The sequence below is a fragment of the Vigna unguiculata genome, chromosome 1 (assembly GCF_037176805.1).
Source record: "Vigna unguiculata cultivar grain cowpea cultivar isolate G323 ecotype 2 chromosome 1, ASM3717680v1, whole genome shotgun sequence".
Classification (NCBI taxonomy): domain Eukaryota; kingdom Viridiplantae; phylum Streptophyta; class Magnoliopsida; order Fabales; family Fabaceae; genus Vigna; species Vigna unguiculata.
Window position 1 is genome coordinate 38,929,444 of NC_140792.1, and position 27,948 is coordinate 38,957,391.

The 27,948-nt window shown below is 36.2% G+C and overlaps 4 protein-coding genes across 9 annotated transcripts; 2 read left to right on the forward strand and 2 right to left on the reverse strand.

Annotated features, from left to right (window-relative positions):
* Nucleotides 1–951: 951 nt before the first annotated feature.
* Nucleotides 952–7,067, reverse strand: LOC114177112 (calcium-transporting ATPase 12, plasma membrane-type-like). Of its 3 annotated transcripts, none has more exons than XR_014994587.1 (3): nt 2,945–7,065; nt 2,336–2,441; nt 952–1,239 (listed from the first exon to the last, which is right to left on the reverse strand). XR_014994587.1 is itself a non-coding variant. In XM_085672624.1 (3 exons), the coding sequence occupies exons 1-3, from the start codon at nt 6,047–6,049 to the stop codon at nt 1,121–1,123; spliced, it is 3,279 nt and encodes a 1,092-aa protein (XP_085528750.1). In that variant the 5' UTR covers nt 6,050–7,067; the 3' UTR covers nt 952–1,120. The 3 variants fall into 3 exon arrangements, 2 of the variants coding, with proteins under 2 accessions (XP_085528750.1, XP_085528753.1); XM_085672624.1 differs by having other exon boundaries at nt 2,336–2,390; nt 2,945–7,067; XM_085672627.1 differs by lacking the exons at nt 952–1,239; nt 2,336–2,441 and having other exon boundaries at nt 2,495–7,063.
* On the reverse strand, nt 2,107–27,948 carry LOC114177157 (uncharacterized). Of its 4 annotated transcripts, XM_085672661.1 has the most exons (5): nt 27,003–27,948; nt 25,866–25,914; nt 10,411–10,470; nt 7,130–7,271; nt 2,107–2,390 (listed from the first exon to the last, which is right to left on the reverse strand). In XM_085672661.1, exon 1 carries the CDS (start codon nt 27,657–27,659, stop codon nt 27,024–27,026), a length of 636 nt encoding a protein of 211 aa, XP_085528787.1. In that variant the 5' UTR covers nt 27,660–27,948; the 3' UTR covers nt 2,107–2,390; nt 7,130–7,271; nt 10,411–10,470; nt 25,866–25,914; nt 27,003–27,023. The 4 variants fall into 4 exon arrangements, with proteins under 4 accessions (XP_085528787.1, XP_085528785.1, XP_085528781.1 ...); XM_085672659.1 differs by lacking the exon at nt 7,130–7,271; XM_085672655.1 differs by lacking the exon at nt 7,130–7,271 and having other exon boundaries at nt 2,107–2,441.
* LOC146888970 (uncharacterized) lies at nt 16,954–17,355 on the forward strand. Its single transcript, XM_085666884.1, has one exon. The coding sequence runs from the start codon at nt 16,954–16,956 to the stop codon at nt 17,353–17,355; it is 402 nt and encodes a 133-aa protein (XP_085523010.1).
* LOC146888971 (uncharacterized) lies at nt 18,499–19,079 on the forward strand. The gene is made up of 2 exons (XM_085666885.1): nt 18,499–18,763; nt 18,838–19,079. Exons 1-2 carry the CDS (start codon nt 18,499–18,501, stop codon nt 19,077–19,079), a joined length of 507 nt encoding a protein of 168 aa, XP_085523011.1.

The following is a 27,948-nucleotide window of genomic DNA, read 5'->3' on the forward strand; positions in this document are numbered from 1 at the left end:
TATATATATATATATATATATATATATTCTCTAAAAGTAATTCTTTTATCTAGAAGTAACAATCCCCTAAACAGTTTATTTTATACAATTCTAAAATTTTCTATAAGATTTTATAGTAATTTAAAATATCAGAAGAACATCTCCCTCTAGCAAATAACTCAAAGAGAAGAGAAAAGAAACAAACTAAATCCCAAATAAAAAATAAACCAGTGGCCCAAATCAAGATTATGATAAGTTTAACTTGATCTTTTCATTACAAGAAAATGCTTCATTAGTAACTAATTTTAGTGACTAAAAGTTGTTAGTCACTATAATAACTAATTTTGATACCAATTTATAAAGTAAAAAAATTATTGATTACTAAAATAGTAACTATTATGAATAAAAGAAATATAATTGATCATTAAATTGATCTTTTAAATTAGTTATCATGGTTTTGGCTTTGATCACTAAAAATTAGCTACTTAGGTTTTGGTTACCAAAATAAATTAGTTTCCAAATTGGTATCTAATTAATTAATGACCAATTTAGGGACCAGCTATAATTTATCATTTATAATAGTGATTATTTTAGTTCTTATGATTATTTTTTTAAAATTTGGAAGTGAAAATGAATAGATCTAAGAATAAAATTTGTAAGTAATTTGATTGATGTAATAGATAAAGAAATATAATAGATTAAAATAAAAATTAAAAAATTACCCTTCGTTTAAAAATAATATGAACATTAATTTTTGATGAGTTAAAAATTGATTTTTAAAAATAAATAACTTTGTGGTGTAATTAGTCACTCACATTCAAGAATCTCCACTACATGGCCAGGAATATCATAGGAAAGCAATGGTAAAAAGTAGGAAAATTATGTTTTGACAAAGTTTTATTAACAAACTTATGATAAAGTACATGTGACAATACTTTAAATGATGAAATAAAGGTTTGATATAACTTGGAAAAAGAAAAAAAAATATTTTGTGTGTATTAAAAAACAAATTTTGTCAAACTTTATTAAAAAAAAAATTTGTCTAAAAATCATAGTCCTAAAAAGTAATAATTGAAAATATCATGAAGTGAATATAGTAATATAATAGCAAGTGATGAGGAGAAAGTGGTAAAAACACATTTCATTCATGCAAATATCTTCCCATTTGAGGTGAGATGAGATTATGCCACCATCCAAGGAATTCATCCAAACTCTTCTTCTCAAATCCGTCCCTCCAAATATGTTTATATAGTGTTATCTCTACAATCAAACACAACATTAATCTCAAATTGAGTTTAAATCATTCGAAAAAAAATGTTTTATAATATTATAAGCTTTAGATTTATATGTGAGCAAAAATATCTAAATAAAATTATTACAATCACCAACCAAGATAAAAAAAAAATGTTTGTAATCATAAGTAAACTTACCATAAGGTCTCAAATGTCACAGTATAATATATAAAATAATAATTGAGATACCTTGTGAAATGAAAGATGATTTTATAAACTTAACAAAGAGACAAATTTAACAATTGAAAGTAGAAAAATTATATGAAATATCAAACACACGCATCTTAACAATAATTAGTATTTTGAGAAACAACATTTATACTAATATTAGAAGAAATATAATTATAATTATTTTGTGAAAAAAATGAACGAGAAAACACGTGCAATCCGTCAATCAAATTACCACCGACAATGATAAAAAAATGATTTTTAAGAAAGGTGATTAATAAATTATTATAGAAAAAAAAACAAATTAAAATTAATTTGAGGTGCATAACATATATTATCAAGTACCATGAGAAAGTTGAACTACACCGATAGTTACTACAAAAATAATAGATTGATTGGGTAACACAAGGTTCTATAAATAACATGTGTAAAATTGAAAACATGACAAGGATTTAGCAAACATGTGTACTAAAACATGAATCAACGATCATTAGAGCTTTTATCCAATCCAAAACATCCACGAAAAAGAACAAAAAATTATTGAAATAAATACAAAAAAAAAAAGTCATTTTGATATTATATTAAAAAATAAATAAATAAAATAATTTTCTAAATTAAAATATGTCATTTACAGAAAAATAAAATTATATATAATAACAAAACATAATTAACTATCAAACTATGTACTTTAATAGAATAAGTTCTCGACATCAAGGTACTACAAATCTTCCTATAGATGCAGAGCAATATCCAATCCAAGATTTGATAATAAAACAATAGTTAAAAAAAATCGAATAGCTTGTTTAGCAACAATATTCGAAGACAATGCCAAACATACAAATTTATTAAGCACATGAAATTTCACTTGGGCTTTGGATGAGGCCTTCAATACTGACCAATAACAAATCCGTTTCTTCTTTCTTCTTGCTTCTCCTTCGTTCTGTTGTTCCTCTGGAATTTTAGTTCAGCATGAGACTCAACATATCATAGTAATTTTTATCCCTGGGCTTACAAAGTCAAATTAACCAAGAACCATAATATAACAAACATATCAGTAAATGAAATAGTGTTCTTTATTCAGAGGTTTGTGTGATATCAATTTTAAGTTCCCACAACCCAAATATTCTTTATATACTTTTTTGGTACAACAGAAAGTGTGAACTTTAATATATCATCTCTATCCTAATTCCCACCCACCCCAATTCACCATTTCATAACTAATACTAATACCAATAATTTATAGACGGAATGAAGAAGATGCCAGGTAAGATTCCATAAAATTTCAAGCATCTTGCACAATCTTAAATATATGATATTTAGGTATAAGATATATAGAAATTCAAGATCCCGTATGTTTTAACCATAAAGAGTCTTGAATTTCCATACATCTCATACACGAATATTACATATTTCTGTGTTGAAGATGCTTGGAATTTTTGGTGAGTGACGAGGTAAAATTATAAATAATGTTTAATCTTGAAGACCGATAATTTAACCCACTTAACTTGGCTGAAGAAGGGTTTATCTGAAACTGGTATGAGCTTTGTAATCCAAGCAATCGGCCATGACACAGCTGCAATTCCAATACAAATTCCCCATTGCTCCCATGTTAATCTCTCTGTATCAGCAAACTTCCGTAAAAGTTCCACCATCACAACTTGAAGAACAAGGGTGATCCCCACAATTCCAAGAAACAAATGGTTTCTGTGAAGGCCTCGGAATACATTAAGTTTCTCCATACTTCTAGAGTTGAACTCGTTGAATACTTGGCAGAGAACAAAAGTATTAAAAATAAGAGTATCCTTTACCTCCTCTCTAACATTGAAGATTGACTTTCCATTGAATTGTAAAACCAAGAGAACTGCAATCTGATATAAAGCTTGAGCTAAAAGGTTTCTCCACATAATACTAGTAATAAGAGGCTCAGTCCTACCCACTGGCTTTTTCTCCATTAACTCCTTTGTAGGTCTTTCTGTTGCCAGTGCCAATGCTCCTAGCGTATCCATGATCAGATTTACCCATAAAAGTTGAACTGTTGTTAGGGGAACATCTCCCGAAGAAACTGCCGCAATAAAATTTATCACTAGAGCTGCAACATTCACTGTTAGTTGAAACTGGATGAATTTTTGGATGTTGTTGTAAACACATCGCCCCCACCTTAAAACAGTGGCAACAGAACTGAAGTTGTCATCTAAGATGACAATGTCGGAACTCTCCTTGGCAACTTCAGTTCCTTGGATCCCCATAGAAAGTCCAATGTCAGCTTCTTTCAGAGCAGGTGCATCATTTGTGCCATCTCCTGTCACTGCAACAACATGACCTTTCTTTTTCAAGCACTGCACCATCAAATGTTTGTCCAAAGGGGATGATCTTGCCATCACGCGGATCTTCTCTACTTTCTCCATTCTCTCTTCTTCTGAATAATTCCTGAATTCCACACCCTCCACCACTTCTCCCGCGCTCACATGGCCATCAAAGTCTAATATTCCGCATTCTGCTGCTATTGCTTTTGCAGTGAATATGTTATCACCTGTGATCATCTTGATACTAACTCCTGCGTGTTTACAGGTTTCCACAGCCTTCTTGACGTCGGGTCGGCATGGATCCTTGAGGCCAACAATACCTAGCAAGGTCAAGCCATCTTTTCTAAGGATTTTATCTGCTTTCTCCTTATCGTTATAATCGATATCTTCTGAAATCTGCATGTATGCAAAAGCGATACATCTAAGGCTGCTAGCAGCCATGCCTTCAATTATATTTTCAAGTTTACTCCGTTCTCCATCAAGGGACTTCTCTATGCCGTCATTGTCAATATAATTTGAACACATTGCAAGTATAATCTCTGCAGCACCTTTCCAATGAACGTGAACCGTGTTGTTAGTCTCCTTCCTTATTGCGACGCCGCTTCGTTTCTTTTCAGAGTTAAACGTTTCAACATGGAGAACTTCGTATGTTCGCTTGAGTTCATCCATGTCCATGCCTAAATCTGACACGGCCCACAAGAGTATAGCTTTCTCTGTTGGGCTGCCAGAAATTTCAGGTTCGGATGTTGATGAATGTTTATAGATACTTCCAGTTGTGTTGAGGCCAACTCCTTGTTGGAATAATTCAAGAACTTTAGGGGCCATTGCGTTGGAATATTTTTCCGCTACATTTTGCAGGCCAAGCCAAAACTTGGTGACTCTCATTTGATTCAAGGTTAAGGTACCAGTTTTATCCGTGCAAATAACTGTAGCTGATCCCATGGTTTCGCAAGCAGAAAGTTTCCTCACCATTGCTTGGTCTGCCATCATTCTTTTCATTGAGTAAGCAAGAGTGAGAGTGACAGCCAATGGCAGACCCTCTGGGATTGCCACCACCACAATAGTGACTGCAGCAGCGACAATCCTCACAACCGCATTGAAAATGTCGTTTACATCAGTTTTACTCCCCAGGAACTCAGTGTTCCCATTTTTATCTTGTGAGTTTCCAGTGAAATAACGAATTAACAAGACTACAAGAACAAGAAAAGCGACTGTGAGGCCTACCTTTCCAATGGAGGAGGTTAACTTATCAAGGCGAGCCTGTAATGGTGTCCTTTCCTTGGTGTCTCGTGATATCGAGCTCATCATTTCACCCCATGCTGTGTTGGTTCCCACAGATGTCACTAGCATCTGAGCATATCCATCCACCACTTTTGCACCAGACAGCAAGAAGGGGCTTCTTGAAGGCTCAATTTCTACATGGTCGCTCTCACCTGTCATACTTGATTCATCCACTAGCAAACAATGGCCACTCAAGAACAATCCATCAGCTGGAATCTGATCACCAATCTTAAGGGATGCAACATCTCCCACAACAACATCAAAGATGGATATCTGCTGTGGCCTTCCATTTCTCACTACTTCTACCTTGATGTTGTTGCTTATCTTAGACAATTTGTCAAACTGTCTCTCTTGTCTGATATTGCTGAGTGCGGTAACAACCACCACCAGAAACACTGCTACAAATATACTCCCTCCTTCATACCAGCCTTCCCCCGGGCCATGTTCTTTTATACCAAAACCAAGGGAGAGACCGGCGCAAACAAGAAGGATCAAAATAGTAGTGTCATTGAAAGCTTCCACTACAAAGCTCAGGAAAAACTTAGGCGGTGGCCTCTGATAAGTGTTTGAACCAAATACCTGAATACGTTTGGCAACATCATCATGGCTGCCAGTGATTCCCTTTGCCGGAATGGTTCCAAGAATGTTTGCAACACCTTCAACTCCTCCAAACTCTGTAAAGGCTGACAAATTTTTGTCCTTGACCATACTGGTAATCCTGACCTTGTCAACATCAGGAACCAAAGGATGATGATTGGTCCCATGTTGCGGAATCAGGGACTCAATGATGTCAAGAGTACTGCTGCAATTTGAAGATTGGGTTTGGAAGAGCTTAGAGTAATTATTGGTGTTGGTATTTCTCTTAGATATGACTTCTTTGGCCAAGGCAAGCATGACTCGCCTAGAATAAATTGCTGTGTAAGCAAAACGCCATCTCTTTTTGGCTATGTTGATGGTGTAATTAACAGTGGAGGTTATGTCAATGAGGAATGAGGTGCCATCATATTTAAGATTTTGGTTGCTCATGCTGGATTTTGAGAGAACAACAGAAGTTCTATGATTACTTAATCCAAGAAGATACTAGGAAAGAACTTCATTCTGAATACTCAATGCTGGCTATCTTCTATATATAACATAAATTATGCCAATATTTCGTGCCAGAGGGTACATAGAGGCAATTTCCGAGTAGCTTCCTACAAAGTTGCAAAACAAACAACTGTCTTTTTTTTATAGTCCAATTTAGTCAAACTTGTAAAGGACACGCTCCGTAATTACAACATTCTTGCCGCATAAGTGAAAGTGATTTCCGAGAATACAGTACTTACTTTGCTAACTAATACCAATTTACATTTGAAGACCACTCTTTTTGCTTTCACAGATGACCTAACCAATTTATATTTTATTTCATAAACTTGTAAATATGCACAACTTGAACCGTCTAATTAATTTAATGATGATGTTTTATGACTCTAAATGGGTCTAGTTTTGTATAACAGAAAACAGACTGCGAAACAGAACAATAAAAAGAACTTGCATTGTTATCCAGATTTATGTTATTTTAAAAATCATATGACTATTAGTTAAGGGTGTGAAACTGTTGCATATGCATTAAACTCAATGGAACTAAAAAATTTATAATAAAAACTGCTCCGCTGGTGGGTGTAAAAGACTTTTGTTATAATAATTTTATACATTTTCTTGAAGCCGACATAGAGACGAGTAGTGGGTAACCATAATCCCTATCGCTATTTAATTCAGATCCCAGAATAGTCGGAACACTTACCACAGTTGTATAAATCATTTAAACCTATTAAATATATAATCAGATAGTAACATCATTGATTATTAATTTATATTATTATATTATTATAATATACTGATGAAATGGTCGTTTTATTTTTCAAAAAAATCTGTTAAAAAACACTTAAAGATTTGAAGGATCCAGAAATATGGTAGTTTCATAAAAAAGGATGAAGTAGAAGAGAAATAGAAATATGCAGAGTTATTTGAGTGGAGGAAGAACGAGCTTCGCGTGGAAGTTAATGGCCTAATTAAAGCTACCAACCAAGTAGAAGAAACCAAAAGAAATTGTATTAAAAAAAGTACCGTGCAACAAGTGCTTGTTGACTAGGTCTGAGAGAATGTGATGTACGATGATATAATTGTCTTTATGTTTCTCAAAAACTCCGGGTAATACCATGCCGTCCTGGCCGGGCATGGATTTTGCGTGGAATTTGCGTGCCTACAACTACAAAATTCCAGACAAATTTCTGGCATTATATTTTTCTTCCTAAATCACTAAGAAAATAAAAAAATTGAACATTGTGTTCAGTTCTTCGAAAATGTTTCTATTTTGTTTTTCCGTTCGTTACAAGGCAATAGCGTACTATTTTATAATCAAATATCATATGTATGATTGATTATTCAGTCTTGGAATTGTAAACTAGGTAGCATAGGACAAGTGATGAATGAGTTCATATGAATCAAACAACTAAGATTTACAAACATCCCGAGTCACTCACAACACAATGCAGTTAATTCAGGTTCCAGGTTTTTTAAGAGAGGTTGTCACTGACTGAAATCCAAACAAAAAATTACTGTAGAAAGTAAGAGTTGAATTGATGAGGACGTGGAGAATGAAGATCATCAAAATATGCGGCTGGTTTCACACACACCCCCATGGACCAAATGACAATTCAAAATGTTATTACTTCCTCACTGGTGTGTGAAACCCGGTGCTGGGCGGCGTCAATGTCGGAAATTTAACTCCGACAACTACGACTTCAGTGTTTTTCTTTTTTTAAATAACCGTGCCAATTTTTTTTTAATTATAAATCATCACCGTTACACTTTCTAAAATGTTTATCGTTCGTAAAGCATATATATATATATATATATATATATATATATATATATATATATATATATATATATATATATGTCAAACAGAAAAAAGTTTAACATCACCAAACTAATTTATTCAATTATAAGTATTTAATTAAATTATTTTGAAAATTAGTTGATAAAAAGAAAATAACATGCATAGACATTTATACAATATTTTATACATCACATTTCTTTCTTTTTATGGATAAATCTATTTATGATAGACACTGAAAAATTTAAATTAGTTTTCCTTCAAAACTTTGAACCAATTTAGTCCCTAAACTCTATAAATATGTTTGAAACATTTTTGTTTCAATGTTAAATGAGAAACGTATTTGAAACATTAAATGAACTTAATAAAATTTGGACTAAATTTACGCAATTACAAAATTGACAGAGTAAATTGGTTCAGACTTTACAAAAAGGACTAATTCCAAATAAATTTTGCAATCTCATTATTTTAATAAAAGCCCAGTTATTTAAATTACGTTTTTACTTTCAAGCATCAGACTTTCGTGGTAAAATGCATTTTCCTATAAAATATACGTACGTTCCGTTGTTTTCGGATTTACGCTACGTTCGAGTCTTTCAATATTATTTAGATTATTTCAAAGTGAAGTTTAATTTCACGCTTTAAGACAACAACTATTAAAATGAGATATCATATCTTGAAAAATGTGGTTAAATGTGAACAAATACATTACTAAGTACATAAGTTAACATTTGGTAAGTGATATCAATGCAAAAGAAAAGAAAAATAAAAAACACATTGAATTCTGTCCTAACAAAAAGTCTTGGTTAGTTAAACAAAAGTGTGCTCCACGTCATGCAAAAACATGAGGATAAGAATATTACATTATATAATATATTATTTGAATATGAGAATGAAAGTTATAATTGTTATCTTGAATATATAAGATCAAGTACAACTTTTTTTTTTTTTAAATCGATACTTAGGAAACATGTACTGTAGTATCTACCTAGATCCTGTGCGAGGTACTAACAAATTTATTTGATAAGCAAAAACAATTATGTGAAATAAACTGAGTAAAAATATTTATGAATGATGAAGCATTACTAGAGTAGATGAATCTAAAGTGCAGTTTTGTGAGTTTCTGTAATAAGTCGCAGTGAGGAACCTGGCGTCAACCCAATTACCTCATTTGAGGTTTAATTGTCAACCATTACTCGTTTTCTGATTAATTAAGAACATTACCAGCAGACTCTGCAGTTCATCTACCTTACCCACTAATCTATCTATTTCACGGACTTGATTAATATTCACTCTAAAATCACTTGAACTAAATAAAAGGATTGAAATCAAGTTATTAAAAATTAGGACTTTCAACAATATTTATTAAGACTCTATTGGGTGTACTTTGATTCAACTTTTGGTTAAAAACAAGTTGGAACCAAACCTATAAACTTCAATTAATGAATATAAAATAAATCCAAATCAAAAGATTATATACAATTCGATTTAATTTGAATATAAAAACATAACCAACTTTTCACGTTTGGTTTGGATCAGGTTGCTATTTTATTTATTTATTCTTACATGTACCTATCTTTATCTCTTTTTATATAATAATCTAATATTATTTCACGATGAATAGTTTAATGTTTTATTCTACCACTATAACTATAACTAGATATTTATTCTCTGTAATATTTTGAATATTATTAAACAATTTATTTGTAGATATTGTTAACATTCTTTCCTTTTTTTTATCAATAGGGGCTCTATGGCTTTTACAACAAAAGATAAACAAATGCTATGTTATTTGTATACATTGTGAAATAAATATGAAATAATCTCCAGAATCTATCTCTCATAAGTTTCACAAACCTTTTAGATACACATGGATAGTATTGCGTAAAATCCAAAACATAAATATATGAGTCTCTTTATATTTTTCCATAAATTTCTTATTTTTTGTCAATATATAATTTGGAACTCTTTTCATCACACATACTTATAAGCATAACCACATTAGACATTAGATTGTTTTCATCTCACACGTCCCTTATAAATGAGTGAAATAATAAGTGATATAATAATATTAAAATAATTAATTTCAGTTCAGGTTAGGTCAGTTTTGGAGTGTCAAAGAGTAAATTTTGGTTCTGGAAAAAGAAAATCTATATCCATCCAAAAACAATCAGTTTCAATTGATTTTTCATTTATTTTCTGAACCAAACATAAAAAAAAATAAAAATAAAAAATAAAGCAATTCATAAGCTTCCCACATACTTTATTATTGGGATTAAAAATATATTAATCTCATCTTGAATAGAGAATTTTATAATTTCTATGAAATTCAAATATAATTTAAATAGTCTTCTTTTCATATTATTTCATTTTTCTAATGTTTAGTTTGGATGAAGTAATTCAAATTTATTTATTTTTATTTGGATAGTGTACTTCAATTATCATCAAATATAAAAAAAAATATTATTTCAATCCTGCAATTATCAACAAAAAAAAGACTATTACATACCTTAATTGAAAAAATCTTGTTGGCAACCATCCAAAAATAGTCAGCTTTGAAAACTTGAATCTACATCGACCAATAAATAATCTCAATAATGCAAATAAAAAAAATTAATATCAACACCGACTAAAAACTTACCAATAAGGTTAAAAGAAAAAAAAAATAGTCTCGACAACAATAAAAACAATGCTAATTGACATTAGTTAAAAAACAATTCGACCATTGATTCAAAAAATCCAAATTAACCGTGATAGAAAACAAAAAATACAAATGACATCAATTATAAACAATGCATGGTGATGTTAACAAAAAAAAAAGGCATGTTTAATATGACCTAGAAAAGCACGATTAATGTAAAAATATAACCTTGATAATAACAATAAAAAAATAATCACAGTTTACTTTTAATTTAAAATAAATCATTTTGATATAAGTAAAAAAGAAAAAAAAAAGAAATTGAGTCAATAATATTTTAAGATATCTCATTCCAAGTTGAGGTAAAAAGAATACGAATGGAATAAACAAGAATAATGAAGAAGACAGTATGAAAAACTTTAAATTATTACTTTAAATTCACAATTCTTAATAAAAAAAATTACTCATAAATTTCTTTTCTATAATGTTAATTTCCTTTAAATTTGTCTATTAAAAAGTCCTCTTTTATCACAAAAGTACTTAAAAAAATCATTGGAAAAATCAATTAACCTCTCAAAAACTTCTCCTCAAGACACAGACTTAATGTATCGTACTAGTGATGTAATGCATTTATTAACTAAAAGCAAGGAACATGTTGTCCTATTTTCCATAGGTGCCAAACTGCACGCAGAGAGGGTAGGTAAGAAAAAGACTTGACTAATAACTCCAACACTTTAATGCATGCTTCAGAAAAAAAGAGTGCGCTTACACAACGCAACTACTTTTGAGGGTTTCCAATGCATTTTTTTAAACACACTAAGTTGTTAACTAAATTCTATTAAAGATCTAAACTATTTCGTGCTCCAGGTATTATTTAACGAGTTTTCTAATTTTATAATTTTGGATATATTTAAAGTAATTATAGAGTGATTGTTTAAAGAAGAATATTGAGATGAATAGTAATTGGTGATTGTTGAAAAAGAGAAATACCTAGTTACTTGGACACCGAAAATGTGTGGACTTTTCCCCAGTATATTAAATCACCGACTGGGAGGCGGAAACTACCAGGCAATTTCGTGGAAAATGACATTCAGAATTTTGTGATACTAAAGTGAGCAAATACTGACCAGCAAACAAAAATCTTCCTTAGACAACTTCGCAGCATCTTCCAACGTCATTCTTAATCAACTATTATATGCTTTCTAAAACCTATTAGTCAAATCATCCCCATCATAGGGTTGCTTTTATGCCAAGCAACTTCTTCCATTGCCAACTACTTCCAACAATGGAAAAGGTGGCCAATAAGTCCAAATTCAGACATCGAATCAGATAAACCATCACAATGTAAATATTTCCTAGGTAATACTTACAAAAGAAAAGGTTCACAATCGCGTGCATGACTTTTTTTTCGCATCTTGTTTAGACAACGTGCTATCCATTCCGGCGCAAATAGGTAGCAATCTTACTAGAAAGAAGCGTTGTGCTATTTAAAATAGCACGTAGAAAAAAGTGAAAAATGGGCGTAATTTGCAATCCGCCCTACATTACGCCCAAATTATAATCCTCAGTCGGTTTGCACACTTATTATCCACCCTACAGACAGCTATGTAACAAACTTCCGAAATTAAAATAACTGAATAAAAATATCACTTTTTTTTTTTAATTTAAGGTAGAATAAACTTTAAAAAAGACTAATGAAATATATGAAAATAACCTGTCCACAAATAGAAATATAAATAAATCTATATGTTGATAACTAAAACTTAATAAAAAACACTAATTATTTATTATCTTCATACGATTAATGTATATCATGTTATGAATAAATTCAAACAATACTCACCACTATTATTTAAAAAAATAATTAATAATCATTATCCTACACATAAAGAATATATATTGAGGAAATAAATTATATATTTTATTAGAACAAAATATTTGTTTTTCCTCAATTCAAACTGCAAATGTGAGACCCCACACTGTGAAACCCCTTTTATTCTCTCCTTTCTCTTTCCACTTCATATTCACTGAAAACACTCACCAGCTCAACGTTCCTCATTTTTTTTTTCTCTGCACTGGTCTCCTTCACTCCCTCAAACCAGAGGACTACATCCCCTTCTGACCCATCCTTCTTCCTGAATTGCAGCAAACAAGTCAGAAGGATCAGCCAGGACTTCCCTTCCTAGCTAAACCTCCATCTTCTCAACGTAAGTAGAAATTGCTTCTCACTTCTAATCAATTTCGAATTCTGGAAGTTCTTCTTGAGCTAGACTGAAATTAGGGCCTTATCCTTACTGTGTGAACCTCCATTTCAGTCTCTTAGGTTGTAATTCGGGGTGCCTCAATGTGAGAAGCCATACTTGCTAGTTGGTGATCAATTAAGGTAAGGGAAGTTAACTCTCCACTCAATTTTCGTGTAAAATGTGTCTTTGAGTGATTTGATTGCATGACCATGTGTTTAATTGATGTTTGGAACTGCTTGTTGTGTGAAATTAAGTTTTGGGTGAATTTGTGTGGCTCTGCATGTGAAGAACAGATGGGAATCCTGGTAATTTTGCCTAGGCAAGCAGCTCTCACTTGAGCGAAAATATCAGAGGGTTGCATCTGTCACTGCGCTAGGTCTCGCCTAGGCGAGCTGGGGTCGCTTGAGTGAGAGATCCTCTCGTCTAAGCGAACCTGCTTGGCCTAAGCGAGAGTTCGCTCAGAATTGTTAAGTTGCCACTGTAAGAGGTCTCGCCCAGGCGAGAGCAGCTCGCCTAAGTGAGACAACTCTCTAGCTCAGGCGAGATCCTCTAGCTTGAGCGAGATTCACTGCAGAATTTGATTCCTTCTCTGTTTTAGATTAAATGAAACTGTGCTAAGTGGATTGGTGTGATAATTGTCTATCTTGTACGTGAATTTCATGATAGTAGTCAGTGTGATGGAATTGTGTGAATATTGGTCTGTATAGGAATGTGGTGGAATTAGGATTTCAAGGGAAATTCTAAAGATGATGGTTTTAGTGAATGTAAGGACATGAGGACTCATATTGGTGGTATCCTGACGCTCCTATAACCATTAAAGACTCATATAGAGTATAATGGATTATGTCGGGAGGAGTAGCAGGAGGTCCTAGTCTATGGACCCAATCCGTCATAGACGTGAAGGGGACTTACCTTGGGAGTGGTTGGGTGAATACCCCTTGTGCACAAAACTCTGCAGAGTTTGGGAACCGTCACGAGTGCAAGCCACCAAGAGCTCCAATGTCACTTACATAATCCGGATATCGAGTCTAGAATTGAGATTGTGTTATGATTGTGGCAATTTGAACAATTCTGATAATTGTGATAGACCTTGATTGATGCTTAATTATTAAATTGCATGATTTCTCTCTATTTAAGTTAGCTTACCCTTCTTGCATATGTTTGTTCTGTGTGTCCATCCCTCTTGCAATGATCGCCCCTAACGATTGGCGTGAGCAGCTAAAAGTGCAGGTGAGGATACACCCCTCCTGGATAGGAGTTGAGTAGTGTTTGGGGCGCTTCCAGCAGTAGATTTTACCCTTTCTCTTACTTAGATGTTTCGGATGTTTTGTAACCCCTTTTTGTAAAGGTTGTATGTATAGACAATGCAAGTATGGTTAACTAAGGATGACTATTAATACTTTGTACTGGCATATTCCTATCACCTGCCTTTGAATTATCATAATATAATGTTTTGTTTGATAACATAAAAACTATTAAAACGGGATGTTACACACTCTCTTTTCCCTTTTCTTTTCTTCTTTCTTTTTCACTCTCCCTATACTCTACTGCCACTCTCACAACCAACTCACTGCCATTCCAACCTTTTCACCATTTCTGTTTCCTCTGCCCCCTCTCTCTAAGCCAGAAATTTGATTGCCAACCTAATTCTTTCCTCAACTCTGCAGCAACAAACGAACCTGAAACAAGGGCAGAAGTTTTCCCCTTAATTAAGTCTCCCTCTCTTCCTTGTAAGTTAACTTTAGCTCCTCAATTCCCTTCAATTTCGAGTTCTGGAACTATGTACATGCTAAAATCGGATATGGATCACATTCTCACCCTATAAACCTTATTTCAGCTCCCTAAGTTGTGCTTGGAAGCGCTCGCTGTTAAAAAGGGTCTTGCTTGTGAGCAAATTATAGAGGTAAGGGAAGCTAACCGAAATTCTTCTCATTTAAACAATGAATCATGTTTGATTGAAGCTTTGTGTGCTGAATTGATGTTTGAAACGCATGTGTGGTTGTTTGATTGTTGTGTGCCATGAAATCAGTGCTCCTGCATGTGGGATCAGTGGAGTGACCTGGTATTCTCGCCTAGGCACCAAGAGCTCCAACGTCGCTTACACAATTCGGATATCGAGTCTAGAATTATACTATTGAACTATGTGTTATGAATGATGTTATATTGTGAATTGTATCATTTTCTCTTATTCCAGTTAGCTTACCCTTTTGTTTATGTTTGTATGTTCTTGTGTGTTCTCCTTTGCAATGATCACCTACGGTTGGTGTGAGCAGAGCTGAATCCAGATGATGATACCCCCCTTCTGAGTAGGAATTGATCCTTGATGATGTGATAATTTCGGGCCAGATTTTTGTGAAGTCTTTATTAATCGCGTAGTTTAGGCCTTCTCCTTATATCTACCCTTGTCTTCCAGGGATTTGTATGGCTATTTTTGGATGATTGTACCAGCGGTATATACTTGTGTATATGACTGTTATTCCTACTATCTGCTATGCTTGATCATAATATAATGTTTTATTTGATAGCTTGAAAAATTATTAAATGGGATGTTACATTTTTTGTATCAGAGCAGTAGTTCTTTAGGGTCTGTAGGTGTGAGCTTGCCTAGTTTCTGTTGTGTGTTTCTCATAGTGTTTTGGTGTAGTTGTGGTATCTATTAGCTAGACTGATGGTTCTCTCTTTGTGTGGTCAGAGCTATGGCACCTAGGCCTCCTCCTCCTCCTCCTCTTCCTAACCAGGATAGTTCTCACTTGGTGGGGACGATTGAGGTGATGTTAGCAGCCATGCAGTAGCAGAATGCTAACATGGTGAATCAGCACAACTTAGCCTTGCAGCAAATAGAGTCTACCAGGCTCGTAGCAGAGGCGACTCAACAGAGGCATTTGGAAGCCCTGCATCAGTTGGGGGAGAATCGTTCTGCAGCTGGATCTTCCCAAGCTCCACCATCACAATTACAAGAGTGGAGTTTGGAGGATTTTCTTCAACATCACTCATCCCGCTTCGATGGCAAGACCACTCTGGATGAGGCAGATCAGTGGATGAGGGATATGAAGCGGATTTATGATGCCAAGAGGTGCCCAACAGAGAATAGATTGGCATATTTTGAGTATTTGCTGGCTGGAGAGGCTGTCCACTAGTGGTCTAGTATGAAGATGATGCTAGAAGACAACAGGGAGTCTGTCACTTAGGAGTTGTTCAAGAAGAAATTTTATGTTGAGTACTTCCTAGACAGTGTGAGATATGCCAAAGAGGTGGAGTTCTTGCAGCTGATGCAAGGAGAGATGTCAGTATCAGAGTATGCTGAAAAGTGCAAGCACCTGGGCAGATTCCACACCTTGAGGATGGCTGAGGATTGGCAGTGTAGGATGTTTGAGAACAGGTTGAGAGGCGATCTTAAACTCATGGTGGCTCCGCTCTCTATAAAGGAGTTCCCTGCTTTGGTGGAGAAAGCAAGGGTAATGGAGAAGCTAAAAGCTGAAGTTGAAGCTCAGCAGCGATCTCAGCAGAAGGTGGGAGGACCATCTGGGTCCACAAGCCGACAGGATGATAGGAGAAAGCCCTACTCTAGACCTCCACCTCAGGGATCCAGGAGATTTTCACCTCAGTCTCATCAACCTAAGTCTCATCAGCATCAGTCTCCTCAACATCACTCTCACAGGCCTCGGTGATTTCATTGTGGAGGGCCCCACATGAGGAGTGTTTGCCCCCTACTTGGTGGTAGGCAGACATGTCACAGATGTGGCCAAGAAGGCCACTTCCTCAGAGATTGTCCCACTGGTAGGAGTGTAGTGTCGAGGCCTCCGACGCAGTCTCAGCCATAGTAGACACGGGGAAGTGCAAGGCCCCAGGCAGCTGGCCGAGTGTATGCCATGACGGGTACAAAAGCAAACAGATCAGGTAACCTCATCATCGAATCTTGTGATTGCCGGTAGGAGCTTGCATGTTTTATATGATTCGGGAGCGACACACTCTTTTGTGTCGGAGTCTATAGTGATAGAGTTGGGTCTTCCGGTGAAGGAACTCCAATACGACCTGGTGGTGTCCACACCTGCTTCTGGGTTGGTCAGAACCTCGACGTTGTGTGCTAGATGTTCGATCAAAGGTTGAAGGACGCAAGTATAGGGTAAACCTTATTTGTTTACCTCTAGAAGGACTGAATGTGATCTTGGGAATGGATTGGCTATCTGCTAATCACATTCTCATTGATTGTAATGAGAAGAAGGTGTTGTTTCCCAGCTCGGAGGATGAAGATATGTTGTTATCCTCACAGCAGGTGGATCAAGCCATCAAAAAGGGATCTCGGTGTTTCTTAATTCTAACTCAACTATCTGTTGAGAATGGGGATGGACACCTTGAGACGCCAATGGTGAGGGAATTCTCAGATGTTTTCCCTGATGAGGTGTTTGGCTTTCCTCCTTCCAAGGAGATAGAGTTCTCTATTGATCTGGTGCCTGGAGCAAGACCAGTATCAATAGCACCCTATAGGATGGCTCCTGCTGAACTAGCAGAGTTGAAGAAACAGATTGAGGAACTGCTTAAGAAACAGTTCATCAGACCCAGCGTGTCACCTTGAGGAGCGTCGGTGTTATTGGTCAAGAAAAAGGATGGCAACTCTAGGCTTTGTGTGGATTACCTACAACTCAACAAGCTAACCATCAAGAAAAAATATCCTCTGCCAAGGATAGATGACTTGATGGATCAGTTGCACGGTGCTGCGGTGTTTTCAAATATCGACCTAAGATCGGGATACCATCAGATTAGAGTTAAGTTTGATGATGTGCATAAGACCGCTTTCAGATCCAGATATGGGCACTACGAGTACGTAGTGATGCCTTTCGGTGTGACTAATGTCCCTGCCTTGTTCATGGACTATATGAACAGAATCTTCAGCCCGCTTCTAGACAAGTTCGTGGTGGTTTTCATCGACGACATCCTGATATATTCCAGAACTCGAGAAGAACATGTGGAGCATCTGAGAACAGTTCTAAGCATCTTGAGAGAAAAGCAGTTGTATGTGAAATTGTCAAAGTGCAAGTTTTGGATGACCACGATCCAATTTATGAGGCATATGATCTCAACTCAGGGCATATTCATGGACCCATCCAAAGTAGAGGTTATGTTAAAGTGGGAACGTTCTAAATCAATGACTGAGATTATGAGCTTTATGGGACTGGCAAGTTACTACAGGAGGTTCATCGAGGGGTTCTTTAAGATCGTGGCACCCTTGACACGACTGACTCGTAAGGATCAATCTTTTGCTTGGACCAACCGGTGCGAAAATAGTTTCCAAGAGTTGAAGCGGAAGCTGACTAGTGCTCCCGTATTGGTGATTCTTGATACCAGTAGACCCTTTGAGGTTTATTGTGATGACTCCTATCAAGGGTTAGGGTGTGTTCTGATGCAAGAACGAAGAGTGGTTGCCTACGCCTCAAGGTAGCTTAATAGTCATGAGAAGAACTACTCCACACACGATCTTGAGTTAGCAACTAGTGTTTGCACTGAAAATCTGGAGACATTATCTATATGGTGCTCAGTTCCAAGTTTTCAGTGACCACAAGAGCCTGAAGTACCTGTTCGACCAGAAAGAGTTGAACATGAGGCAGAGGCGATGGATGGAGTTTTTAAAATACTTTGACTTCGAGTTATTGTACCATCCGGGAAAGCGAATGTGGTGACAGATGCTCTAAGCCGAAAAACAGTTCATGCATCTTATATGATGGCTAGGGAATTGGATCTGGTGGAGCAGTTCAAAGACATGGAGTTGCAGGTGACTTTAGGAGAGGATGTCATTAGATGCAACCATCTAACAGTGTTTAGTGATTTCCTCGTCCTAATAAAGGAGAGGGAATTATCTGATCCCAAGCTGCAGAGAACAGTGGAGTTGCTTGGCACTGAGAAAGCCAAGGACTTTGTAATAGGAAGTGATGGCGTGTTGAGATTCAGAGGCAGAGTTTGCATACCTAAAGACTTGGAGGTGAAAGGTATGATTCTTGAAGAGGGGCACAAGAGTCGTTTTAGCATGCTATGGATTTTGTTACCCATTTACCACGGACAGTGAGGAGCCATGATACCATATGGGATATAGTAGACTGTCTAACTAAGAGTGCCCACTTTCTAGCAGTGAATATGAGGATGTCCATGACGGCACAATTGTATATCAGCGAGATTGTGAGATTGCATGGAGTGCTGACGAGTATAGTCTCTGATAGGGATCCACGATTCACATCCCGGTTCTGGCAAACACTGCAGGGTGCCCTGGGCAGTAGACTGACTATGAGCTCAGCTTATCACCCCTAGACAAATGGCCAGTCCGAGCGGACAATCCAGTCTCTTGAGGATCTCTTGCGGACGTGTGTGCTGGATCATCTTGGTGCATGGGATGAGGTCCTACCTTTGGTGGAGTTCACCTATAATAACAACTTCCATGTAAGCATTGGCATGGTGCCATATGAAGCTCTCTATGGCAGGAGATGTAGGAATCCTTTGTGTTGATACCAAGATGGAGAGTCAGTGGTAGTGGGACCAAAGTTACTGAGACAGACCACTGAGAAGGTCAAGTTAATACGAGAGGATGAAGGCGTCTCAAAGCAGACATAAATCCTATGCTGATCAGAGAAGATCTTTGGAGTTTGCAACTGGAGACCATGTTTTCTTTAGGATTACCCCGACCACTGGTGTGGGGAGGGTTATTCGCTCAAGGAAGCTATCTCCTAAGTTCATTGGTCCATATCAGATTTTGAGGAGGATTGGACTAGTGGCCTACGAGATCGCCCTACCTCCTCAGTTGTCCAACCTTCACTCAGTGTTTCATGTCTCCCAACTCAGAAAGTATGTGCCTGACCCCTCACATGTGCTTGAGAGAGAAGATTTACAGATTACAGGGGATCTCTCAGTGGAGGTTCAGCCTGTTGGCCTTGGTGATAGTCAGACAAGGCAATTCAGAGGGAAGTCCATCAGTCTAGTTCAGGTTATCTGGGACAAGAAAACGAGTGATTCCACCTGGGAATTAGAAGAAGACGTGAGAAAATCTTATCCATACATGTTCTCTGGTAAGTCTGAATTTTCGGGTCGAAAATTTTTGCTATTAGGGAGAATGTGAGACCCCACTCCCTTTTCCCTTTTCTTTTCTTCTTTCTTTTTCACTCTCCCTATACTCTACTGCCACTCTCACAACCAACTCACTGAGACTCTAACCTTTTCACCATTTTTGTTTCCCCTGCCCTCTCTCTAAGCCAGAAATTTGATTGCTAACCTAATTCTTTCCTCAACCCTGCAACAGCAAACGAACCTGAAACAAAGGCAGAAGCTTTCCCCCTAATTAAGTCTCCCTCTCTTCCATGTAAGTTAACTTCAGCTCCTCAATTCCCTTCAATTTCGAGTTTTGGAACTATGTCCATGCTAAAATCGGATAAGGATCACATTCTCACCCTATGAACCTTATTTCAGCTCCCTAAGTTTTGCTTGGAGGCGCTCACTGTTAAAAGGGGTCTTGCTTGTGAGCAAATTATAGAGGTAAGGGAAGCTAACCGAAATTCTTCTCATTTAAACTGTGAATCATGTTTGATTGAAGCTTTGTGTGCTGAATTGATGTTTGAAACGCATGTGTGGGTGTTTGATTGTTGTTTGCCATGAAATCAGTGCTCCTGCATGTGGGATCAGTGGAGTGACCTGGTATTTTCGCCTAGGTGGGTGGTTCTCGCCCAAACAAAAACACCAGAAAACCCACCCCTGTTACTGCGCGAAGTCTCGCCTAGGCGAGCTGGAGTCGCTTAAACGAGAGATACTCTCGTCTAAGCGAACCAGTCTAGCCTGAGCGAGAGTTTGCCCAGTTTTTAATCTTTGCCACTATTAGAGCCTCGATCAGGCGAGACCAACTCGCCTAAGCGAGATGGCCTCTCGCCTGGGCTAGAATGTCTAGCTTGAGCGAGAGCTATTGCAGTGGGATACTTCAACTTCTATTTTAAAGAGTAAAATCATATGTTTTGATGTGGTTTTGTGCAAATAGACTCTTCTATGCTTGGAATGTCATTATTAATGTGTTGTGTGATGAATTTGGAAGAACATGAATTATAAGGAATTGTGGCTGGAATAGAATTTCATGGGAAATTCAGGAGAACTTGTTAGTGTGTGTAAGGATGTGTGGAATCCATATTGGTTGGTATCCTGAAACTCCAATAACCATTCATGCTCAAATAGAGCAGAATGGGTTATGTCGTGAGGATTAGCAGGAGGTCCTAGTCTTTGGACTCGATCAAGTCCTAGACGCGAAGGGGACTTACCCTGGGAATGGTCGGGTGATAACTACTTGTGTCCATACTCTAGAGTCTGGAAACCGTTACAGGTGCAAGCCACCAAGAGCTCCAACGTTGCTTACACAATCTGGATATCGAGTCTAGAATTAAACTATTGAACTATGTGTTATGAATGATGTTATATTGTGAATTGTATCATTTTCTTTATTCCAGTTAGCTTACCCTTTTGTTTATGTTTGTATGTTCTTGTGTGTTCTCCTTTGCAATGATCACGTACGGTTGGTGTGAGCAGAGCCGAATCCAGATGATGATACCCGCCTTCTGAGCAGGAATTGATCCTTACTTGATGTTGTGATAATTTTGGGCCAGATTTTTATGGAGTCTTTATTAGACGCGTAGTTTAGGCCTTCTCCTTATATCTACCCTTGTCTTCCAAGGATTTGTATGGCTATTTTTGGATGACTGTACCAACGGTATATACTTGTGTATATGAATGTTATTCCTACTATCTGCTATGTTTGATCATAATATAATGTTTTATTTGATAGCTTGAAAAACTATTAAATGGGATGTTACAGCAAATCAATGTCACATTAAGGCTTTGCAACAATCTTGTTAATTATTTAGAAAAACTGGAGACATTTAAAATTTATTTTTCTTCAACATTCGACATTCTTTACAAAATTACAACCATTTAATTCCTGATCAATATATAAAACTGATTTATAAAATAAAATTTACATTCACTTATATAATAAGTTATGTAAGATCTCCAATAATAATAATAATAATAATGAAAATGGTGTGTACGTAATGGTGGTGACAACAAATATAGTGTAATTCATGATGATAGTTATAATGTGGGCAGTGATGAGTGTTAGAGTTGACAACAAGAACAACGGTGACAAAAGCGTTGATAGTACTTCTAATAGAGGTGAGTGGTATAAAAATAGAAAGAAAATGAATTCTTTCATCCAATTGCCTTCTAACCAAACTCTCTTCAAGATAAGAAATATATTGCCTTCAACCCCAACTCTCCTCAGGATAGGAAATATACTACTCTAACAAGATAGAGAAATCATATTCTATTGATGCAGCAAACGAATGATTATAGCTAGAATTCATCCTATTATATTCCGACCAAAGATCCTTAATGTTTTTTATTTGCACTTTAGTACCTTGACAGAAGGACCAAGTCCCCATACCAAAAGGTAGAAGGAGAATTGCCCTCGTAAGTGTGATTAAGAGAATGGAATGCTAAGTGGCATGATTGTGTTTTACAGCATTTCCCGTCCTTTACACAGAATCAAGAAATTTATTGAAGGTTTAGTTAGGACTTTTAAAGAAAATTGTAATTGCATTCGAATGAAATTGCTGCTCTGGTTTAAAAAAAAAAAAAAACATAGATCAGTGTTTTAAAGCGACTTTGTACAACAGCGAGCACGACACAAAACTAGTTGGTTCAAACTAGCACGTCAGCATAGTTAAACATTGCATGTTGGTTGAGAGACAGGAAATTCGTTCGGGATGTTTTGTCTCCGGTGAGAGACTGGTTTCGACACCGAAAGATGGCGACTTGGTGGAGGTGAAGATGTTTTCGAACTGCAACCCTTCCTTACGATGTATTCAACAATTCATGACCTAAATTCCCCTCTTTATTTATTGAATTTTGTTTTCACATTTTATATATTATTTTATTATTCTCTATTAGAGTTGCGTTAGACTGTGGCATTGTTGTTGAAAACGGAGTGGATGTGAATTCTAGAAATTTGTGTCTAGGTGACATTTTCTAAACTTTATGAATATTGGTTTCGATTTACAAACAAAAAATAAACAAATAAATGCATTATTTGAATACATATTGGTGACATGGTTACATTATGGCTGAATTTTTCAATTATGTCTACTATTCCATTTTTTCTTTAATTAAAAAACAACACACATTTTTAAAATTCATATGTGAGAATGTTTTATTCACATGTTCGGTAGAACAAGATAGATTTGCATGTAAAAATTGCCTCAGAACGATTTATTAAATTACATAGGGACTATATTGGAATTTTCATATTGTAACTTATTCCTTCCCTTTATCTTAGCTCTCAAATAAAAAATGACAAACGAGAGTTCTCCTGGTTTATCCACTCAAGCATCCAAACAATAGAAAGTATCTTTTACCCCAAAATCTTTCAAACGTAAACATCTTGATATTTTGTATATTCCCTTTTTCTTTTCACATCTCGGATGCTCGGGAGTCTCCTTCTCAGCTCCAGAAGGACCGAAGGTTTCAGGGATTGGGATTACTCTTTGTTCTCAGTCCTAAAGGAAGAAGGATCTCTATCTCTCTGATCCAGTGATTTTTCCAAGGCATCAAATTAAGATTGTCATGTTTTGCTTATTGATGTACTGATTGTTAAGCTTATGCACAGTTGTTTGTTGAGGCAACCAGAGAGGCCATTGAACAAATTATTTTCGGATTTTCCTCTTGGGTTGGTCCTTAAGATTGCAGTTTTAGCATTCGATAAGAATTGCCTAAAGGTACCTGTTTTTTCCATATCTGTGATGGTGAAATTACCCCTCCCCGCTTTCCAATGAACAAATCATGTTCCTCATAATAGGTTTTGTTTTGGTTTTTTCCCCTTCTTCCTTCCCTTTCTTTTTCTCTGCTTATTCTTCCTTTCTTCGGATGTGCCTCATCTCTTTTTTCTCTTCTTATTGTTGGTGAGGCTATTATTGTTCATCTTATTGTTCTATTTTTTCAAAATTTCAATATTTAGTTCTGTTTTTTTCTAAACGTTTGATAGAGTTTCAGAACCATGTTATTTTATTAAACCTAGATCGTTGTGCCTAATTCTTTTCAGTCATAGGACAATGTCTTAGATTTCAGTCATGATTTTTTTTGTTTTTAATATCTTTTTTCTTCTTCTTCCATTCTTTTAGATATATATATATATATATATATTTTTTTTGCTATGACTTCTGCTACAGGGCATCCGCCATATGTATATGACAGTTTTAATTTTTTTCTTATCGCATCAACGCACCTACTACACTTTTTATTCATTTTTTTCTCTCCTCTCAAAACCCGCACGAACTCATTTTATACTTTCTTTCTCTTCCGTTTTTTCGTTTTCCACTCTTCCCTCTATTTCAAAGAAAGCACATAGTATAAAGGTATCAAGGTGTACCGAACTATGCCTTTATCTTACGTTATTATATCAATAGTATTAGACCGCCCAGAGAGGAGAGAAACTATCATATACATATGGCAGATGCCCTATAGCAGAAGTCATAGCAAAAAAAATAACAATATATATCTAAAAGAATGGAAGAAGAAGAAAAAATATATTAAAAACAAAAAAAATCATGACTGAAATCCAAGACATTGTCCTATGACTGAAAAGAATTAGGCACAACGATCTAGGTTTAATAAAATAACATGGTTCTGAAACTCTATCGAACGTTCAGAAAAAACAAAACTAAATACTGAAATTTTGAAAAAATAGAACAATAAGATGAACAATAATCTTAAGGACCAACCTTAGAGGAAAATCCAAAAATAATTTGTTCAATGGCCTCTTTGGTTGCCTCAACAAACAACTGTGCATAAGCTCAACAATCATTACATCAATAAGCAAAACATGACAATCTTAATTTGATGCCTCGGAAAAAAAAATATACAAAATATCAAGATGTTTACGTTTGAAAGATTTTGGGGTAAGAGGTACTTTCTATTGTTTGGATGCTTAAGTGGATAAACGAGGGGAACTCTCGATTGTCCTCTTGTTTGAGAGCTAAGATAAAGGGAAGGAATAAGTTACAATATGAAAATTCCAATATAGTCCGTATGTAATTTAATAAATCCTTCTGAGAAAATTTTTACATGCAAATCTATCTTGTTCTACCAAACATGTGAATAAAACATTCTCACATATGAATTCCCTAAGATGATAAATATTTCACAAACCAAAAGCTCCATAATGTCAAGGATATTGGAAAATAACAATTTGAAATGCCCCATTTTCAAATTGCAACAAGAGAGTTGAGATGCGTTTATGGAGAACGCTAGGCCCCCAAAGCCCCTAAGCATAACCAAATTTCTTGGCAAGTGAAATTGCTAAATCTTTAAACTTTATCCTCTACAGTAGTGCGCAAAGACAGGCAAAAGAAATTTGGCCCAACAAATTCAGGTTAAAAGAAGACTTCGAGACTTCTATCACCAGCTGAAAAGTACCCAAGTAATTGGGGAACTCACACTCAAAACCTAACTAATGAGAGGGAGAACCAAACACTTAAATACACCATCAAGCACCTCATACTCAATGTGGGAACCCGAGTTCCTATCATAGCACCATCCTAAGAGTTAAAAACCTCTACGGCTTTCACTATACAACACTTCACCATTGCGAAATCTTTAAACTTCATTCTTCCTTCTACAGTAGCGTGCCAAACAGGCAAAAGAAGTTTGGCCCATAAAATCCAAGGTAAAAGAAGACATCAAGACATCTATCCAAGTGAACCCATCATGTAAATAGCTAGCTATTAAGGAGTGAAAACCAAACACTTAAATACTCGTTTGAGCATTTCATGGATATAAAATTCAATTTATCTAGACTCCAGCACAACCCCTCAAATCATTTTACCTTATGATATGTTCAAATTCAAATACATCGGACTACAGTAACTACATTTGTTTTTTATGTTATCATGCCATGCAACTACACAAGTCTGAATCCTTTGTAACTTACTAATTACTAATAAAAATGTTGTAACTTACTAATAAAAATGAAAATCAGAACATAATTCAAAAGTTAGAGTGAAGCAAATGCAAAACCTGGATACTTGATTCGTTAAGCTCTATGAGATGTCACTTTTTATAACTTCTGCACCAAACAAAGAAGGAATAAATTACTTCTATGCAACCGGCTTTTCAAAATTATTCTGAGACAACAAATATTTAAAGTTATGCACAATCAACATTATGTTGATATATATATTGTGTGAAGCATCAAAACACACCAGTCTCCTCCACCAACACAGCTGACATTTTCAAGCAGGCATAACAAAGCAGCAATGTCAAAAAATGGTGGATAGCATCGTCTGTTAATACAGTATCTATATGATTTCTATTTTCTAGCAGTCATGATTCAAGAACCAATAAAAAGTTGTCTGAAGGACAATACCATCCCATGTGTGACATCAATTTGATCCATCATCTATAATATATATAAAGGGTATAAAGGGGATATTAAGGTTTGTTGTACACATTTTTTTATTTTAGTTTACCCCTATAACTCTTCCTAGAAAAGAAAAAAAACAAGTTATCCCTATAATTTACATTATTTACACCAGTCATATCTGTATCCACATTCTGAAAACCATCCACTTCAATTATCTAACTTTGATTAATTTTTTTACTTTTAAAAAATGCATATAGGCAGAACGTTCCTCCTTTCCCTAAGTACAAATAATGATAGTCCATACAAAATTTCCACACCAAAGTATAAGATTCAACAAAGAATACCCAAGTATGGAGACCCCAGATTCCTATATTTCCAATTTTCCTTGAGACTGACAGCCTAAACGGATGAATGCAAAATTCCATCGTATCTCACATACTAGTCCGAACATAGCTATGCACAACACATCCACCCAGTTCAAAGGAGAGATTTCTTAGGATAAAACTTAGATGTAGTTCAAGTTTTCTTCGTTCTGTTCTCTAATCAAGTGAAATTTCACCTCTGTAATAAAGGTTTGTATTAAAACCAACATAAACTAGCCAGGAGATACTCCAACTCTAATTGGAGTACAACACTAAAAGAAACCAGGGAACTATAAATAATATTCGTCCTTCACTGACTTCTTTAACCAATAAACTTTGTATAGGAACTACTTTAGTCTACCTGACAGACCAACTGTCTAGTCCAGAACCCAGAAGTATAAAACAAGTATTGGGGTTTCGAAACTCTACCTCCGGTATCAGAGGGCAAAATTAGTTTTTGGTGCCTTGTTGTCGTTCACCCAAAATGCGTTGCACATAATCATCAAATCCCAGCAACTCGCTAGCCTTGCAATTCGTCATTCCCAAATCACCCCCAATCAGACCAATTTGATTCATCAACCACATGTTCCTCTCACTCACGGGCATCGATCCCCAACCAATCAACCTCCCAACATCCTTAGAACTCAAAACCCCTCTCGTAACCCTAATCCTCGCATCCCTAAAGGCAACCAAACACTTCTCTCTGGCGAAGCCAGCACACTTCTCCTTAGCCGCGGCGAAACAATCCGCCATCTCCCGCACTTCGCACTCCTCCCGTTCCTTCAGATCGGAAAGTGTTAGGCCCGCCAGAGCCTTCCACCACGTAGGCTTACAGTTCCTGGAAGCGCTCACGGCGCATCCGATCCTCGCCCCCTCCTCGCACTGCTCAACGATTTTGCGCTCACAGGCCACGAACGAAGATGCCCAAGCGCGCGAATCCCTAAAGGCGAGCACGTATGGTCCAGCCGATGGCTTGTCAGCGGGACCCGCCGGTAATGGTCCCCGGAGTAAGGGAACGGGGCGATCAAATTCGATAACGGTGGAAGAAGGTGAGTAGTCGACGGCATTGTCGGGCGATGCATCCATTATTGCTAGTTAGGATTTTAGAGGTTTAGGTTAATCGATTGAAAATCTCGAAATTCAGATGAGTGCTTAGCAGAAAATGAGAAGCGGAATACAGAAGTGAAAGTGAATCAAGACGAAAATTCAGAGGGCGATCAGAAAGTTCAGAAAGTTCTCTGCGCAAATTCTCGACGGAAAAAACGCCGCCACATAGTGCCTTCCACCGCCACGCCTCTGCTCTCGATAACCAATCTTACATTTCAAAATTTTCGTAATCATAGTCACGTACAAGAGTATAAAATAACGGTACCAT

What these genes read in the sequence shown, in the direction of transcription:
- LOC114177157 (XM_085672659.1), bottom strand. Translation starts at nt 27,659, where the DNA reads ATGGATGCATCGCCCGACAATGCCGTCGACTACTCACCTTCTTCCACC.
- LOC114177112 (XM_085672624.1), bottom strand. Translation starts at nt 6,049, where the DNA reads ATGAGCAACCAAAATCTTAAATATGATGGCACCTCATTCCTCATTGAC. An exon ending in ATAAACCCTTCTTCAGCCAA is followed by an intron (nt 2,391 to 2,944) that starts GTTAAGTGGGTT and finishes CTAAAATTCCAG; the next exon opens with AGGAACAACAGAACGAAGGA. An exon ending in AAGAAACGGATTTGTTATTG is followed by an intron (nt 1,240 to 2,335) that starts GTCAGTATTGAA and finishes GTTTGATTGTAG; the next exon opens with AGATAACACTATATAAACAT.
- LOC146888971 (XM_085666885.1), top strand. Translation starts at nt 18,499, where the DNA reads ATGGCTAGGGAATTGGATCTGGTGGAGCAGTTCAAAGACATGGAGTTG. An exon ending in TAAAGACTTGGAGGTGAAAG is followed by an intron (nt 18,764 to 18,837) that starts GTATGATTCTTG and finishes TACCACGGACAG; the next exon opens with TGAGGAGCCATGATACCATA.
- LOC146888970 (XM_085666884.1), top strand. Translation starts at nt 16,954, where the DNA reads ATGGATTGGCTATCTGCTAATCACATTCTCATTGATTGTAATGAGAAG.